The 17,351-nt window shown below is 41.5% G+C and overlaps 1 protein-coding gene across 4 annotated transcripts in view; it reads left to right on the top strand.

The window, feature by feature from the left end:
- Nucleotides 1-6,323, top strand: part of LOC113049187 (rho-related BTB domain-containing protein 2-like) — a 46,662-nt gene extending 40,339 nt beyond the window's left edge. For 3 of the 4 annotated variants that reach the window (XM_026211315.1, XM_026211317.1, XM_026211316.1), the window contains 3 exons: nucleotides 369-457; nucleotides 668-773; nucleotides 1,298-1,479. In XM_026211315.1, the coding sequence (XP_026067100.1) occupies nucleotides 369-457; nucleotides 668-773; nucleotides 1,298-1,479 (377 nt within the window). Of the gene's footprint in view, nucleotides 1-368; nucleotides 458-667; nucleotides 774-1,297 lie in introns of all 4 variants that reach the window. The other variant, XM_026211314.1, reaches the window with a different exon arrangement.
- Nucleotides 6,324-17,351: the final 11,028 nt, after the last annotated feature.

Consider the following 17,351-nt stretch of genomic DNA (forward strand, 5'->3'; position numbering starts at 1 on the left):
CCTTGAAAAAAAAAAAACACTGTACAATTCTGTGGTTAATGGGCCCGGAAAGGAAAATAATCTGAGATCTTACACTTTCAGCATGAATTTGCAAAGGTGTCATTTGTGAGCCAAATGTTGGTTAATATTGCAGATGATTGCATTTAAACTCATCAAAGCTACTAGACATGGTGCTAACTGTCAAAAGAAATAAACAAAAATAAATGTTATCTACAGCTAAATATTATCTAAAAATACATTTGTGAAGGTGAGAAATCTTTCACTGTTGAACATCTTGTTGTCATGGAGTATTTTGCAAGTTGTTAACCATTAAGCCTCATGGCTGACATATTAACACTTGTTGTGTGGTGTTTTGTCATGGTCTACAGAGCAACATGCCGTTGAGGAGCTGTTGCAGTTGTCCGTTAAAGGGGTGGACATTGATGGCCATGTGCTGGCCTATCTGGAGATGGCTCAGGTAACATTAATAAAGATGAAGCAAACGAAGCCTTTAATAGAATGCACTGACTAATGAAGTGGCAATATAACCAATGGCGCACATTACAGAATTACCATTCATTCATAGCCTACTTTATTCTAGTTCAAAGGAGGAACAGTCTTTGCTTTTCAAATGAGCCTCATTGAGAGAAATCACGCTGTGCCAACTCTGCTTTTGTGTCTGCTGTAGTTCCACAATGCCAAGCAGCTCTCTGCCTGGTGTCTGCATCACATCTGCACCAACTACAATAGCGTTTGTCGAAAATTCCCTAAAGATATGAAGACGATGTCTCCGGGTAAGGAGCAAGAAGTGCTTTTGTTCATTTATTTATTAGATGTATATTATGTATAAATTAGATAAATTTAGCAAAGATGCACTTAATTGATCAGAAGTGACAGCAAAAACATTAATGTTAGATGTTAATGTTAGAATAGCTTTTTATTTTAAATAAATGCTCTTCTTTTCAATTTTCTATGGAGTAGAAGAATATTGAGCACCGCAACTGATTTCAAAGTTGATAATATTTCATTTGATAATGTTAATGGTGAAAATCAGATTTGCCGTGACAGGACTTAATTACATTTAAAAATCTAAAAACAGAATAGAAAACTAATATTTTAAATTGTGATAAAACTTCACCATTACTGATTTTACTGAATTTTTCGATCAAATAAATTCAGCCTTGGTGAGCATGAGAGACTTTCAAACACATTAACATTTTTTACTGTACCAATATTTATCTTTAGGTGAAAAAACAAGATACAAATACTGAGGATTTTTCCACTGTATTTCCTTCATCCTGCTCTTTTGTTCTTCCAGAAAACCAGAAACACTTTGAGAAGCACCGCTGGCCCCCTGTCTGGTTCCTGAAGGAGGAAGACCGCTACCTTCGTTCTCAAAAAGAGCGAGAGCGTGAGGAGGAGATCTTACGCAAGCAGCACACCAAACGGGGCTGGTGTTTCTGGAGACATCCATCCTCCTCAGCACCCCACATTTCCTGAGGGTCCGTGTCCATCCATCCATTCAAACCCTCTGTACCCCTCTCCCTCATCTCAGTCCAGAGGCATGTAGCCAAGCCTGGGGAGCCCTGTTTCTGTGCATCCATCCCGACTGCTGGAAGCGAGTCTGGGTCTTCTTTGCCTCTGAGCTTTAACCTTCCCTCCCGCTTTGGGCCTTAGCCGGCTGCCCGCCACGAGAGCTCGAAGCATATGTGTCATTAAATGGGAGACGGCTCAGAGAAAGTCGGAATCTTTCTCACTCTCAATGCTACATGTTCTACTGTGTGAATGCAACAGGTCTCGCCGCAGCATCACATAGGGAATGGCATCATTGCAGTGACCTGCTTTCGCCTCTTAAGACTGTTATTATTATACAAGACCACACACGCACTCACACCAGCACCCCGTCTGAGCGCTGGCGCTCTGGGAAAACCATCATGTTCAATGCCTACAAGCTGAAACATAGCTTAGCTTTGAATACAAATAGCAACTAAAATGGTGGCAGGGATATATATAAAATAAATTGTTCAGATAAAGGGGCTATTGCCCTTGCCTGTATTCTCACTAAAAACAGTTCTCCATTTTGGATCTTCCATTGCCCCATATTGGCTCTGAATACCAATCGTGTTGCCTACTGAAGAACTCTTTTTTTCAGATTGCTTACCCTGTTACTAAATTTTGCTCGTGTGGTAGAACAGAAGGGGTGTGTAGTTCAGGTCTGTCACTCACTAAAAAACTCAAGGCCAGCACCAAAGACAGACATACACACAGACAACTCATTCAAACACAAACGCCTTACCAAAATCTGCAGAAACAAAAAGTTGACAGCAAGTAAACTACAGAATTAGGGCTATTTTACCACTGCCAGGACAGTATTAACAGTCACGGCTGTTATACGACGTTCTGTAGATTGAGCTTTGTGATATGACCACTAGCAAGCTCCTCGACTTGCTTGCCTTTCACCTCCACCACTGGGGGGCGTCCATGCCTTCTGAGTTTACCCTGCTTTCGAAAGTATTAGCTCCTCATTTGTTTGTTTCAGATCTTCAAATCCTTGTGAAATGCACTTGTTTTTGTAGCACTACTTCAATCTGAGATATTGGCAAACCAAAAAGTAGATTGCAATGTTTAGTATTCCTTCGCCACTCCCCTCTATTACTCCTCTGCTCCTCTACCTCTGCAGTTAGCCAAACTGAGGGAGAAACTATGGATCCACTTCCTGTAGTGTTTGATACGTTGCAATGTGATGCTTCACTTTGCACTTTACATACGCAGATACAATCGGTGCTCAGGATTAACCGGCTAAATGTCACAGCGTTCAACCTTTCACACATTATATATTTTAAGGGGCGGTTACACTAGACTTTGTGCAACAGTTGATGTGATGTCACGCTATGTTGTGTCTTTAATTCCACTAAGCTGTCAAGCTATGACACAATGATCTTCAATTGGTCACACAAGTTTGCAGGTCAGAGTTCACCAAACGTTGAATGTTGTTTTTCTAGTATCCAACATTTGCATGCATATATATGCAATAAAAGTGTAGTGTGACCGCCTCTTTACACGAGTTTACCTGTTTTGACAATCTTAATAACAGAATATCCCAACATAAGCTGTAAATCAAAAGCGTATCCTTTCTTAAACGAAAAGCTTTCGATTTCACGCTTTGAAACAGGTTTTGTGGTTAAATTGACAGTGATACGCTAACAGCCAGTTTCGGTTTGGTTTCTCTTTCAGACATGCATGCGCTGTGAAGTGTTGTTAGCATCCGTTTGCTGTCTCGACTGCCTTCCATCTGAAAACATGAGTGCCTATGACCATTGTTACACTTTCCCTCTCCTACATTCAAGTATTTCTCGGTGAAGCATGTTTGTTTTGCCCGTTTCGTGCCTTTTAACACAAGTGTTTTGAATAGCTACTTTGGAGGTGAGTGAGAAATTGGAGACATTTTAAGTTTCCCATGCCTATTTCCATCTCTTCCATTTCTATTTCTGGCTTTCTGATTTCGCTTCCTCGAGGCTGCACACTGCTTTTCACACCAGACGAGCTGAAATCATCAACAGCTACAAAAATAGACACGCAGAGCCCATGTGCTCAGAGAGGCCGATCTGCACACAAAATAATAAATAAATGAAAAATAAAAGGGAAACATAGAGCAGACGCTGTATGGCTGTATGCTACCATCTTCACCCATGGGGCACTTTTGTAGGTTCATCCCACTAAGACGCTTTATTTATAGGGGCAGACAAATAAATGAATGTTTATAGATGCCACACTATGCCTAAAGGCTTAATAATTAGTAAAATTATGAATGTAAGACCTTACTGTGTATTTGCAGACTGGCTCTGTGATAAATTCTGTACTTGATCGCAGCTCTCCTGTCTGCCCCTTGGAGTTAAATAAGAACAATTTGAGAACACTTCAAACATCAACCTGCTTGTTGGGATGGAAAGCGTTGTTGGGCTTGTTAGCACTTTTTGTTCTTCGACTATTTGCTTTTGCACTTTTATTTTAGAGTTGGTCTGCCTTTGATGTGCATGGCATTGACTGTTTCCAAACTACGGCTTTTTAAAACATTTTGTAGCATGGAATAGTTTCTTCCATTAAAACGGTGCTCCTTATGGCCCTGCGTATTTTGTGCTTGCGTAAAAACAAAAAATCCCTCATACATACTGTAAGCCTTTTATGTCGATTGCTCAAATCTTTGTACCTTCTGCTTTAATCGAATATGCCTTCATTGACTTCAAGGACATGTGATGCGTTTTCTGTTGAAATTAGGTGGTGTAGTAGATTTCAAATAAACAGTATTAGAAAGGTGTATTATTAGTCATTAAAAGGATGGTTCACCCTAAATGCGTATTCTGTCATTTGCTCACCCTCATGTTGTTTCAACATGTTTTATGTGAATTTATTGCTTCTGAAGAACACAAAAGAAGAAGTGTGTGGTATCCATGAAGTCAAAGGCATTAAAATCAACTTTATTGTATGGACAAAACATTCTTATGTTCCACAGAAAAGGTCATACAAGTTTGAAATGACATCGGGGTGAGTAAATGATGAAAGAATGTTCATATTTAGGTGAACAATTGCTTTAAATTGAGAGATTGATTCAGACAGTGTCTAACAACAGGAAAGACAATAACTGCTTGCTAAATATGCACTTTAGCTTAAAATTTGATACAAATGAGATTCTGTCAATTTAACAAATTGTAAAGTATTTATCGGTGCATGTTTACAGGTAAGATGTGCATGGGAATGGGCGATGCGCTAACTTGTATGTAATTATGAATAACAGTAGCTTTCATTACTGAGGAATTATCATGCACTTTCATCATGTTATTGAATAAATAAAAAAATCGGAGCCCTTATTACAACTTTTAAAAAATCCATCCAAAACCCTTACAGATACTTAATGTTATACTAAATGTTTGTCATGTACATTATTATTGACACATTGTGGTTGTAGTTCTATTTATTTAATAACAGTTCAGCATTAGAATCCCACTAGTTTAAAAGAAATGTGAGAGCACTTGAGAATTGTGGTCTATTGTTGTGTTACCGTGCCTTTAATTAAAAAATAACGAAACAAAAAAAAAAAACAATTCTGAAAAGAGGTCACTGCCTTTAGTTTTGATCAAGGTAATTGTAGTGCACTAACACGTACACACACACACACACACACACAACACCACAAGCTTTAGCTGACAGCCATCAGACCACTATTGCTCCTTCTGCATGTCTGTGGCCAGCATGTAGCATTACCCTCTGTTCTTTGAGTGATGATGTGTAATATTTTTATGCTTTCCCCCCTAACATTTTTGATGTTTTCATCCCTCTCTGATAGTGCTGTGTTGAGTGGAAACCTGTGCTTGTGGTGAACAGTGACTATAAGCGTTTGGATGAGAGTGAATGTAAACACATGCACATTAACCGCGCCAGAGGCACACTGGCACCCTCTACAGTTTTTACAAGGCTAAGGGTAATAGAAATTGGTATATGACAGGAGATATGTTACACAACATTTTATTTTGGAACATGACTTTGGTTTAGGTGCCCCCCCCCCCTCTTTTTTGTTGTTGTTGCAAAATACTAATGCCAGAGAGCATTTATTGTGGTGATTTTTAATTATTTTATAAAAACACTCAACATTTATAATAAACTGGAAAGGTTAACCACATCTTACTGCTTGTATAATTAACAATCTGACCTCAGGTCATAGGCAGAGTCCACTTCAAGCCCGTGTTAGCTTCTGTGTTTCAACAGAGGGGCTTTCAAACCAACTTCCTTTATGTGCTTCTTCATCTCCATGAAAGAAAAGGGCCGTATTACTGAACAACATCTGTCAATTATAGTAGAGCAAATGTATGCCCTTTGGCAGACGCTGTCCCGCTTTCCACTTGTGGTGAGTTGTCCTTGCCATTTTTTGTCTTCTTGAGGTGAGGTAGGTGTCTCTGACCGTTGACCCTACCGCTGACCTCTCTTCCTCTTTCAAATCTGTGACTATTTAAAGCTGTTTTGCACTTTGTGGTTTTCTTTTAACTTCTTAGTTTGATTATTGTTTCTGATACCCGTTCTGTAATTATTGTTCTTGTTCTGAACCAGAAAAAGCACACACACACACCATATACACCATACACACTACTAAGGGCTTTTAAAATACAAAATCAGAATGTTTTGCTGCTGTTGCAAAAAGAAAAAAGAAAAAAAAAGTTTTATTGAATCGTTTGTAATATTTTTTAACAACTGTGATTTGTACAAAATGGAGCAAAAAAGGGGTTGGAAAAAAGGTTATCTGTTTCAGTATTTTAATGTTTGCTTGGCTTTTAATAAAAACTTAACTGAACTCATTTATTTGTGTGTGTTTTTATTTGCTATGAAATGTTAATTATTGATCATTAAAATGGTTAAATTAACACATTTTTATATAATAATCATTTAAAATTCACATGAAAGAGTATACAGTAACTGTTCTCAGATACACTGTAAAAATTATTTTTCAAAGTTGTAAATAAATATTGGCTGTATAGTATGCAATTAAAACAAAAGTCTTTCTACTTCAAAATTTCATGTTTAATTCTACGTGTTGCTTCTGTTTGAAATGTGATTATAAATTTACAATACATTTCTGAGTAATTCCTACACAATTTCTTCAGTGTATCTTACACATAAAAGGGATAATGGACACACATTTTATGTAAGAGTTGTACAGGAGATCAGCTTGTTACTCTAAATTACTCTTCATTACTCTAAAATGCCCTGCAGAGGGAGACATACACAGATTTAAGCGTTTCCTCTCGTTAAACTCTATAATGACATATATTTTTGCATTAGAATTATGACCATTTTTCCATGTACTAATACAATGTACTGCTAGTTGAGATGCATAGGTTTGTTGCAGAAGCACTACTTTTATTCAGCTGGCTCTTGCTTTATGTCTCTCCTTCACAAAGTAGCAGACAAAATGGCTGAGTCATCACAAAGTGACTGCCTTCCTTCCCCCAGTCCCTCCGTCAAACGCCTGGAACAATCAGATCAAAATGTCAGTCCCCACTGAGAGGTGACTTAATAAAACTCTTGTAATATGAGGTTTTTGGTTGTCATGCAAACATGGACATGGTAATGATTTCCATAGAACACAGTGGTTGCAGTGTTGCATTGTTTTAAGGAATACACATCACAGGAAATAAGTCATCTCCATACACACATGCACACTCACACTCTGCAACATTTCCAGTAACACTTTGAAGAGGCAAAGCCAACACATATGCTGTAATTGATGCTGCAGCCCCAAAAGAGGGGGTGTCTGTGTAGACGGGTGGCTAACAGACCAGAAAGTCTCATTGGTGTGTGTTTGTGAGACACTGATTACAGCCCTAGAGCTTGTGTCATCAGATCTGTGCCTGATGTGTTTGGTGGTGCCATGGTTTGATTCATAATGGCCAGAAACACTGTATGGAAGCACAGTCTGGTAACATTCTTATGGCTGTAATTGAGCTACTCTAAAAAGTCTCCATTTATTATATAACAGAATGTGCAATACAGTATTGCTTCTGAACTAAATACAATTCTGAAGAGTACAATTGTACAATTGTACAAATGTACAATTCTTTTACATTGACACTGTTTTTCAAAAACATAATTTTTATACGACGTAACATAAGTGTTAATTTTACCTGACCTTGCCACTGCATTCCTCTTCCATGAGAGCATGGTCTTATCCCACTCGCCCACATTTTCCCTTCACACGATCACACCAACATGCCATCAAGAAACACAATTTCCCATAAATGTCCTAAAAGGTGAATGTAATGTTGCTAGAATACATTTTATCTTCTGCATCTTGAAAACATCACAAATGGCTAGTATGGTCCATTTTCTCCATAATTTTTTTCTTTAAAGATCTGTTTAATTTCTCGAATGTAATAAGACCATAAATTGATTGGCTTAACTGAGAAGAACATGAACATCCTGTTGCTCTTAAGATTTTATCAAAGTTATTCTCAAAGTTATTCTTCAATAAATGTGTTGCCCCAAGTCCAAAACCATTACTGGAATCAGCAGAGCAAAGTCACAGACATTCTCAACAGGAGCCGAATGCCTAGACTCACTCACCCCCTCATAACAAATTCCTCTACATTAGTGAGGTCCTTAGTCTAAATACAGGGTGAAGGGCAATTCTTCTGAAAGCAAAAGACTCAAATTGCTGGGTATGTTTAGTTTTACTTTGCATGCAATCGTTCAGCTATATGTAGCAAAGAAATGAACTGTTACTGTGTACAGTGTAAATCATACCAGTCAGATAATAAATTGTGAAGTTCAGGTTGGCTGGTCATAGCTGGTCAACAGGTTGGTTTTAGAGGGGGCTTGGCCAAAGACTATAGAATACCCAAGACAAGTCACTTGTATAGTTTTTCATGGGGAAAAATGCAACGCTCAATATGGCCGCTTAATATAGGAAGCCCCGCCTTCTGAATGTAAGAGCCAATCGCTAATTGGTAAAGTCATCGTCACTGCAGCTGCACTTAGAAGTCCAGGTTGCTATAGAAACAGTGAGCATTCTGCCCTTAGGACTCTGCATGCGCGCTGGCATATCTAGCCTGAAAAATAAGCTTTTTATAACGCTTTTTGAGCAAAAATAACAAAATCTATGACACAGTTGTTGTCAGATTTCTTCAGTGATTTGAAGTATGAAATTTAATCATAAGCTTAGTGAATAGTTTTGGAGAATTTTATGTTTTCCCATTCAAAGAGATAGGAGTTGCACTTGCATGCCCAAGAGGCGTTTCAAAGATGGCCGCCGATTGACATGACTTTGGTTTGGCCATAGCTGGTCAGGGTGGGGGACCAGCTGGAACAACAAACTGAAACCAGCTACCTCCAACTAAAACCATCCAACCAGCTTAGGCTGGTTTTAGCAGACTCTACAAACCTATTTTATTACTTATGCCTCTGTCTCTTCTGTGTTCGCATGTAATCATGTCTTATGTAATCAGGTTTATGTTGGAACGCTATCAATTATTAGGTAATGTTGTCTAGAGATCATCTTGGCTTTTTCGAGATACCAACCACTGATGAAATATGTTTTTATTCCCTTCAAATCTTTGTACATTGACAATTGTAGCCTCTCTGCAGGAATTTGCAGGTTTTCTGCTTATTTGAAATCATGATCACAGCTCTCTAGCTGGTTTTCCCGCTTTCCGTTTCTCAATGCTCTTCAGTTTATCACATTAAATGAGGCTGGAAAACAAACTACCATGCAATATCAATTCCATATGTGTCGTTTATGTTGTGAAATGTATCACTATATGGATTCGCTGCATTGCCACAAGGAGCGCTAAAACAGGAATTTGCCTAAATCACTGTGTTTGAAAATGTTTAACTTTATGTGACCTTCACACGAAATTCCCTATTCCTATTGAGAACTACATTAGCTGGGTTTCCATTCTAAATAGTAATGGTGGCGTGTCCACACGCAGCGGCTTCTCTCTATCCTGACTATCTATCTAGCCTGTGGCTCTAACGTCTGTAGTCATGAAGTCATTTGAAAAACTGGTGCTGGCCCACCTGAAGGACATCACTGGGCCCTTGCTGGATCCTCTTCAGTTTGCCTACAGAGCAAACAGGTCTGTGGACGATGCAGTAAACATTGGACTGCATTATGTTCTGCAACACCTAGACAGACCGGGGACTTATGTGAGGATCCTGTTTGTGGACTTCAGCTCGGCATTCAACACGATCATCCCAAACCTCCTCCTGCCCAAACTAAATCAGCTCTCCGTGCCCACCTCCATCTGTCAGTGGATCAACAGCTTCCTCACAGACAGGCAGCAGCTAGTGAGGCTGGGAAAATACACATCCAGCACCCGTACAATCAGCACCGGAGCTCCCCAGGGCTGCGTTCTCTCCCCACTGCTCTTCTCCCTGTACACTAATGATTGCACATCTAAGGACTCCTCTGTCAAGCTCCTGAAGTTTGCAGATGACACCACACTCATCGGCCTCATTCAGGACGGTGACGAGTCTGCTTACAGACAGGAGGTAAAAGAGCTGGCTGTCTGGTGCACTCTCAACAACCTGGAGCTTAACACCCTCAAAACAGTGGAGATGATCGTGGACTTCAGGAGAAACCCCCCTGCACTCCCCCCACTCACCATCATGAACAGCACTGTGACTGCAGTGGAGTCATTCAGGTTCCTGGGCACCACTATCTCTCAGGACCTGAAGTGGGACATTCACATTGACTCCATTGTGAAAAAGGCCCAGCAGAGGTTGTACTTTCTCCGCCAGCTGAGGAAGTTTAACCTGCCACAGGAGCTGCTGAAACAGTTCTACTCCACCATCATTGAATCCATCCTCTGCACTTCAGTAACTGTCTGGTTCAGCTCAGCTTCTAAATCTGACCTCAGAAGACTACAGAGAGTAGTCCGGACTGCTGAGCGAATCATCGGTTCAACTCTCCCATCTATTCAAGAACTGTACTTATCCAGAGTGAGAAAAAGGACTGTCAAAATCACTCTGGACCCCTCACATCCAGCACACTCCCTCTTTGAACTGTTGCCATCTGGTCGACGCTACAGAGCACTGAGCACTAGAACGACCAGACACAGGACCAGTTTCTTCCCTCAGGCAATCCATCTTCTGAACAGCTGATAATAATGGCGAACACACTACACTTTATATTTATATGCACACACACTTTATTTATCTAACACACATACTTAGTATACACTTAAATTTTGCACACAATATATATGTACATACATAACTTCACTTTGTAATATACCTGCCTACAATTGTCATTTGTATATTGTCATTCACTGTCTACATATTTGTATTTTTATTCTTTTATTATGTGTTTTATGTTCTGTCGCTGTCATTCTGTTGTACTGCGGAGCTTCTGTCACGAAAACAAATTCCTCGTATGTGTAAACATACCTGGCAATAAAGCTCATTCTGATTCTGATTCTGATTCTGACAGAACGGTGTTTTCATGTTTTTTGTCTTGTGAGTCGCAGTGTTTTTGTACGTCGTCATCACGTCTACGTGTCTTTAAGCGCATACAGTTGTAAGTATCTGCTGGATGTCAAAGATCTGCTGGATTTTTACAGTTAAACTCCATGCACGCGGAACAGCTGCCAGATCTCGGTTTGCTCTGGAGACCATCACCAACCCCCACTGTTGCATCTCGCCCACAGCGGAGGCACCACAAGTGGCGTGAGAGGAAGCAAAAGAGGGGTAAGCACGGAGGTATCCAGACTAGGCTAACGGCTAACCCACTCAGGCCATATATCCCCACCATCATACTGGCTAACGTACGCTCTTTGGACAATAAACTAAATTACTACGTTCAACTCAGAGGACTATAAGAGACTGTTGTGTTTTTGTGTTCACGGAAACATGGCTCAGCAACTGTTACAGGCTGTGGGGTTTGGACCCAGGGTGGAGTAGGAGGGAGGAGCCAGGTAGGAGCCCGGAGCAGGAAGAGCCAGATGGTGCTCCAGAGACCAGCCAGAATGACAGTTCATGGTGGAGTCAACGGCGGGAGGAGCCATGGTGGAGGAGGAGCCGACGACACCAGGGAGCCGACAGACGGAGACTGCGCAGGTGGTTGAGGAGCCCAAGATGGAGCAGAGCAGCCACAGAGTCAGGGTGACACAGAGGGTCTGGAGGTCCAAGGCAGCGCTGAAGGCACCAGCGACCAAGGTGGAGGCGGGGCTCCGGAAGCTCGCTGCGGAGTTGAAGCGACTGAGGATGGAGGTGGGGCCAGAGGGAAGGAGGAGCCTGACAGAGCCAGAGGAATGGAAAGATGAGGCGAAGCCATAGGAGTGGAGTCCCGAGGCGGCGGATGGTCGACGACTGACCAAGGTGGAGCCGGAGGGATGAGAGAGCCCGGTGGAGCTGGTGGAATGATGGGCCACAGTGAAGATGAGGGATCACGGTGCCAAGGCGGAGCCGCTGGGTCGAAGGAACAAGGTGGAGTCCAGTGCTCGGAGGCTGAAGGCGGAGACAAGGAATCCTCACGCCAAGGCGAACCTGGAGACTGGAAATCCCGCGGCGAACCATCGCGCCCAGATGGTGCTGACTGAAGGGTGAGCTGCGGCACTGACTGGAAACACAGGAGGATCAGGGCTGGGCAGAACCAGCAGAGAAACAGAAGATACTGGGCTGGACTGAACCAGCGGAAGTGGAGCAGAGGAACAGACTGATCTAGGAGGAGACAGGAGAGGGAGGCTTGGAGAGAATACAGTAGGATGACAGGCTTTTAAACTAAACAGACAGGCTTTTAAACACAAGGGAGGCAATCTGGGGAATGGAGAACAGGTCGGAATTAATCAGTTAACTAAACAAGGAACGGGACATGACCAAAATAAGGAAACAGAAAGTCCACATACGTAACGTAACAGCAACAGCATTCCAGACTGCGCTATTCAGCTCGACCAGCAAACGCGCTATCGAGCGGACAGAGCTCTCGTCGCTGGAGTAAAAACCAGCGGTGACGGATTTTGTGTTTACATCAATGACACATGGTGCTGCGATGCTGTTGTAATCTGCAAACACTGCTCACCTCTGCTGGAGTTTATGATTATTAAGTGCCAGCCGTTCTATCTGCCGAGGGAATATACTGCCATACTGCTCATTTCGGTTTACATTCCCCCGAACATCAACTGCAACAGGAACAATGCACTAAATGAACTGCACCAGCACATCAGTGAGCAGCAGACAGCACACCCTGATGCTTTTCTCATCATAGCTGGGGATTTTAACCATGCTGACTTAAAGAGTGTGTTTTCAAAAATAAACCAACACATACACTTTCCAACACGAGGTAAAAACATTTTAGACTTTGTTTACACCACACAGAGAGGAGCTTACAAAGCCCTCCCCCTCCCCCACATAAAAGCCTCAGACCACATCACTGTCATGCTAATGCCTGCATACAGACCGCTCATTAAAGTCGCCAAACCAGTTCAATACAGATTCAAGTGTGGCCGGAAGGATCGTCATGGGCTCTTCAAGACTGCTTTGACATAACTGACTGGAATATGTTTAAGCAGGCTGCCACATACAATAACTCCTCATAGACTGTCACTGCCTGCATCAACAAGTGTATTGATGATGTAACAGTCACAAAAACCATCATTATCCGGGTCAACCAGAAGCCGTGGATGACAGGGGAGGTCTACAGACTCCTGAAGACATGGAACGCTGCATTCAGAGCTGGAGATGAGGTGGGCCTGAGGACAGCCAGGGCATCAGAGAGGCTAAGAGACAGCACTCCAGGAGGATAGCCCATCAATTCAGTGACAGCAGAGACACTCGGAGCCTGTTGCAGGGGATACAGACCATTACGGTCTTCAAGCCCCCACCACAGACGTGTGACAGCAACCTCTCTCTACTGAATGAGCTGAACACCTTCTTCGCTCACTTTTTGCAACAAAACAGAACCACTGCACAGAAGACTCCACCTCCTCCTGGCGACCAGGTGATGACACTAACCCCAGACAGTGTGAGGAGATCCGTCAGCAGTTTCAAAGCACGGAAAGCTCCGGGTCCTGACAACATCCCTGGACGTGTACTGAGAGACTGTGCAACAGCACTCACTGATGTCTTCACAGACATTTTCAACATCTCACTTAGTCAAGCTGATGTTTCCACATGTTTCAAAACTACCACCATCATTCCAGTCCTGAAGAACCATCTCCATCCTCCTGAAATGACTACCGTCCTGTTGCACTTACTCCCATCCTCATGAAGTGCTTTGAATGGCTAATCATGCACCACATCAAGTCTACAGGAGCGAGGTAAGCCGCCTTGCCGGGGGGTGCAGTGACAACAATCTCTCTCTGAACGTGGAGAAGATGAAGGAGATTGTTGTTGACTTCAGGAGAGCACACACTCAGCACGTTCCTCTGACTATCAATGGTGCGACTGTGGAGAGAGTGAGCAGCACCAAGTTCCTGGGTGTGCACATCACAGAGGACCTCTCCTGGACTGTCAACACCACAGCACTCGCCAAGAAATCACAACAGCATCTCTACATCCTCCGCAAACTGAGGAGAGCCAGAGCCCCTGCCCCCATCATGCACACCTTCTACAGAGACACCATCGAGAGCATCACTGTGTGGTACAGTATGGCGCCTGCAACACGTCCTGCTGGAAGACTCTGCAGCACATAGTGAGAGCAGCTGAGAAGATCATCGGTGTCTCTCTCCCCTCCCTCCACGACATTACCGGAACCCGTCTCACTCGCAAAGCCCTCTGCATTGCAGGTGATCCCTCCCACCCGTAACACAGCTTCTTCAGTCTGCTGCCATCAGGGAGGAGACTGCGGAGTCTCCAGGCCAGAACCATCAGGCTTCATCCATCAGGCTGTTAGGAAGCTGAACTCGCTTCCGAACTTGCCCCTCCATCCCTCTTTTGCCCCAGGCACCACTGATCTATCTGAAGTCGTTAATTTAAAACATAATAAGTGTGCTCTTTCTTTCGTAGGTGAATGCTAGCTGTTTGGGAATGCAGTCATGGTAGACCTTTCTGGCAGACAATTGTACAGAAATACTTTGACGGCAGAGTTTGCTCGGGCATTTGAGAATGATCATAACATTTCATAGGCTGTGCAACAAAATCAGGTCACATTACTTTTTTGAATAATGCGGAATCTATTGCATTTTCATCTCCCATTGTTTGCATTCAAATTTTTTCACACAAGTCAAAATCCACCTCAAACGAACGTAAAAACTGTTTTTTTTTAATTAAGGGAATTTTGTTTTATAAATTTGCCATTTCCAACTCTAATTTTTGATGTGATGCTTAAAAATGCTTCTAGGGTGATGGAAACATAGCTGACTGCTCTATGTACTCTATCAGCCCCCTGAGCAGCCTGAAGATTCTTACCGACGTTTCAACGCAATAGCACACACTGTGTTGTTTAACCTTGCAGAACGTTGGCAGTTGGCGTCTGTGCTCACATGCGTCTTTAAAATATGTTATCTGGCCTTAATCATCCACTCAGACACCCCACCTGCTGTTAACAATTTACTGTACATAACATCCAACTCCTCATTTCAAAAAAGAAGAAAAAAAACATCCTACTTGGGCCTCAATTGATGAGATGTACATTAAAATGGAAAATGTAATTAACACGCACAAGCGTGCCACATGTGGGAGTTCAGACTGTGACAACTAAAGCATTAGCACTTCATCTTCTGGTGTAATGAGCACAGCACTAAATAATGGCTATGTAAACAGACTGGAACCTAGTGGAGGATGTTCCCTGAAGCCTCCTCACAAGAATACTGGAAAATGTAGCATACATTGTTTTTCATGAGAAAGCAAGCGCAAACTGCTTACAACACTGAAATCCAAACCCTTCGAACGTTTTCCTCCCCACAGTTACGAATCTTTGCCTGTATATTACTTCATGCTTATTGACCTAAAAAAATTCATAACTTAAACTGTAACAGTGTTTCAATTTTAGAAATTGGTATGAAAGAGTAGGGTTGAAATTATCTACATAAAGTTATGTGAAACCTGACAGTACAGCTCCATATGATATGGCAAATATGCTGTGTCTTCAACATGTAGGCATTCCAAAAGGTAATGAATTCCCAAGAAGTCAGTGCTGATAATGTTAGCATTTACTTGAGATAATGCATTCAAAGATGAAAACACAGTATCAAACGTCTAGGAAAGGTTGATGAAATGCTGGATGCTTGAAAAGGATGGAGAGAAGCAATAAGGCTAACAGAAAACATATGATGAAAAAGAGTAATGACTATGAGAGGGCAGAGGTCAAGCTATAAACCTGGACCAAAGGCATATATCTTTGGAGTGTTGAACTTTGACATCTCTTTCAGGTCTAAACACATTGAAGCATGACTGTGCGTGTGCATTGCATGTGTTCAAGATGTAAAGGCGGACAAATATGCCAATGCTGTAACAGACAGGAATGGTCTTGAATGTTATTTCTTTGATCAACGCATCACTTTTAATTAAACTATGAGGCGTTATAATAGAGCAAGGCCAAGGCTACCATAAAGGATGATCTATTGGCCAGGGACAAAAAATAGACTGTTGACTGACTATTTGTAATAGACATTATTTTTCCTCAGCTGAGTAACTGTCAGGCTCCCAAAGCAAATTATAAAGCCTGATAATATTTACTTTGCTGAATCCAATCCTTTTTTGTATCCATATTAAGGTGAGGTTGCATTTACCCTTTCTCTGCAAAACTTTGAGGAAAAAATCCAGTAATTTCAATAACAATGACTGGAATCAGGACTTTAGGAAGAATTATCCCACACAGATATTTTGCTCATCTGTGGGGAACTTTGTTGTGACACTCCCAAAATGTGTGGATTCCCAAGGTAATGACTGGATTTCACAGAGCAACGGTATATGTGGCCACACCTTTAGAGTACTCTTATATGTTTGAACCTGACCCTCCCCCCACACACAAATACTCCTTTTCAGTAAAAAAAAAAAATGCTCACAAAGATAAAACAATTGCAGTTCATCTTATGATATGATTTCACAAATTTTTACACCCTTCCACCACTTCCAGCCTACTAGGGGACCCTGGATCTCAGTATATATATATATATATATATATATATATATATATATATATATATATATATATATATATATATATATATATATATATATATATATATAGTACAAACCCGATTCCACAAAAGTTGGGACACTGTACAAATTGTGAGTAAAAACTGAATGGAATAATTTACAAATCCCATAAACTTATATTTTATTCACAATAGAATATAGATAACATATCAGATGTTGAAAGTGAGACATTTTGAAATGTCATGCCAAATATTGGCTAATTTTGGATTTCATGAGAGCTACACATTCCAAAAAAAGTTGGAACAGGTAGCAATAAGAGGCCAGAAAAGTTAAATGTACATATAAGGAACAGCTGGAGGACCAATTTGTGACTTATTAGGTCAATTGGCAACATGATTGGGTATAAAAAAGAGCCTCTCAGAGAGGCAGTGTCTCTCAGAAGTCAAGATGGGCAGAGGATCACCAATTCCCCCAATGCTGCGGCGAAAAATAGTGGAGCAATACCACTAATAATTAAAAAACGCTAAATAAAACTAATAAATAAATAAAACTAATAATAAATAAAACTAAAAAAATTAAAATTGCAAAGGGTTTGAAGTTATCATCATCTACAGTGCATAATATCATCAAAAGATTCAGAGAATCTGGAATAATCTCTGTGCGTAAGGGTCAAGGCCGGAAAAACTTACTGGATACTTACTGCTTAATTCAGAAGCCTGCATCTCTGATGGTATGGGGTTGCATGAGTGTGTGTGGCATGGGCAGCTTACACATCTGGAAAGATATATCAA

Source organism: Carassius auratus, chromosome 30, assembly GCF_003368295.1.
Source record: "Carassius auratus strain Wakin chromosome 30, ASM336829v1, whole genome shotgun sequence".
Classification (NCBI taxonomy): Eukaryota; Metazoa; Chordata; class Actinopteri; order Cypriniformes; family Cyprinidae; genus Carassius; species Carassius auratus.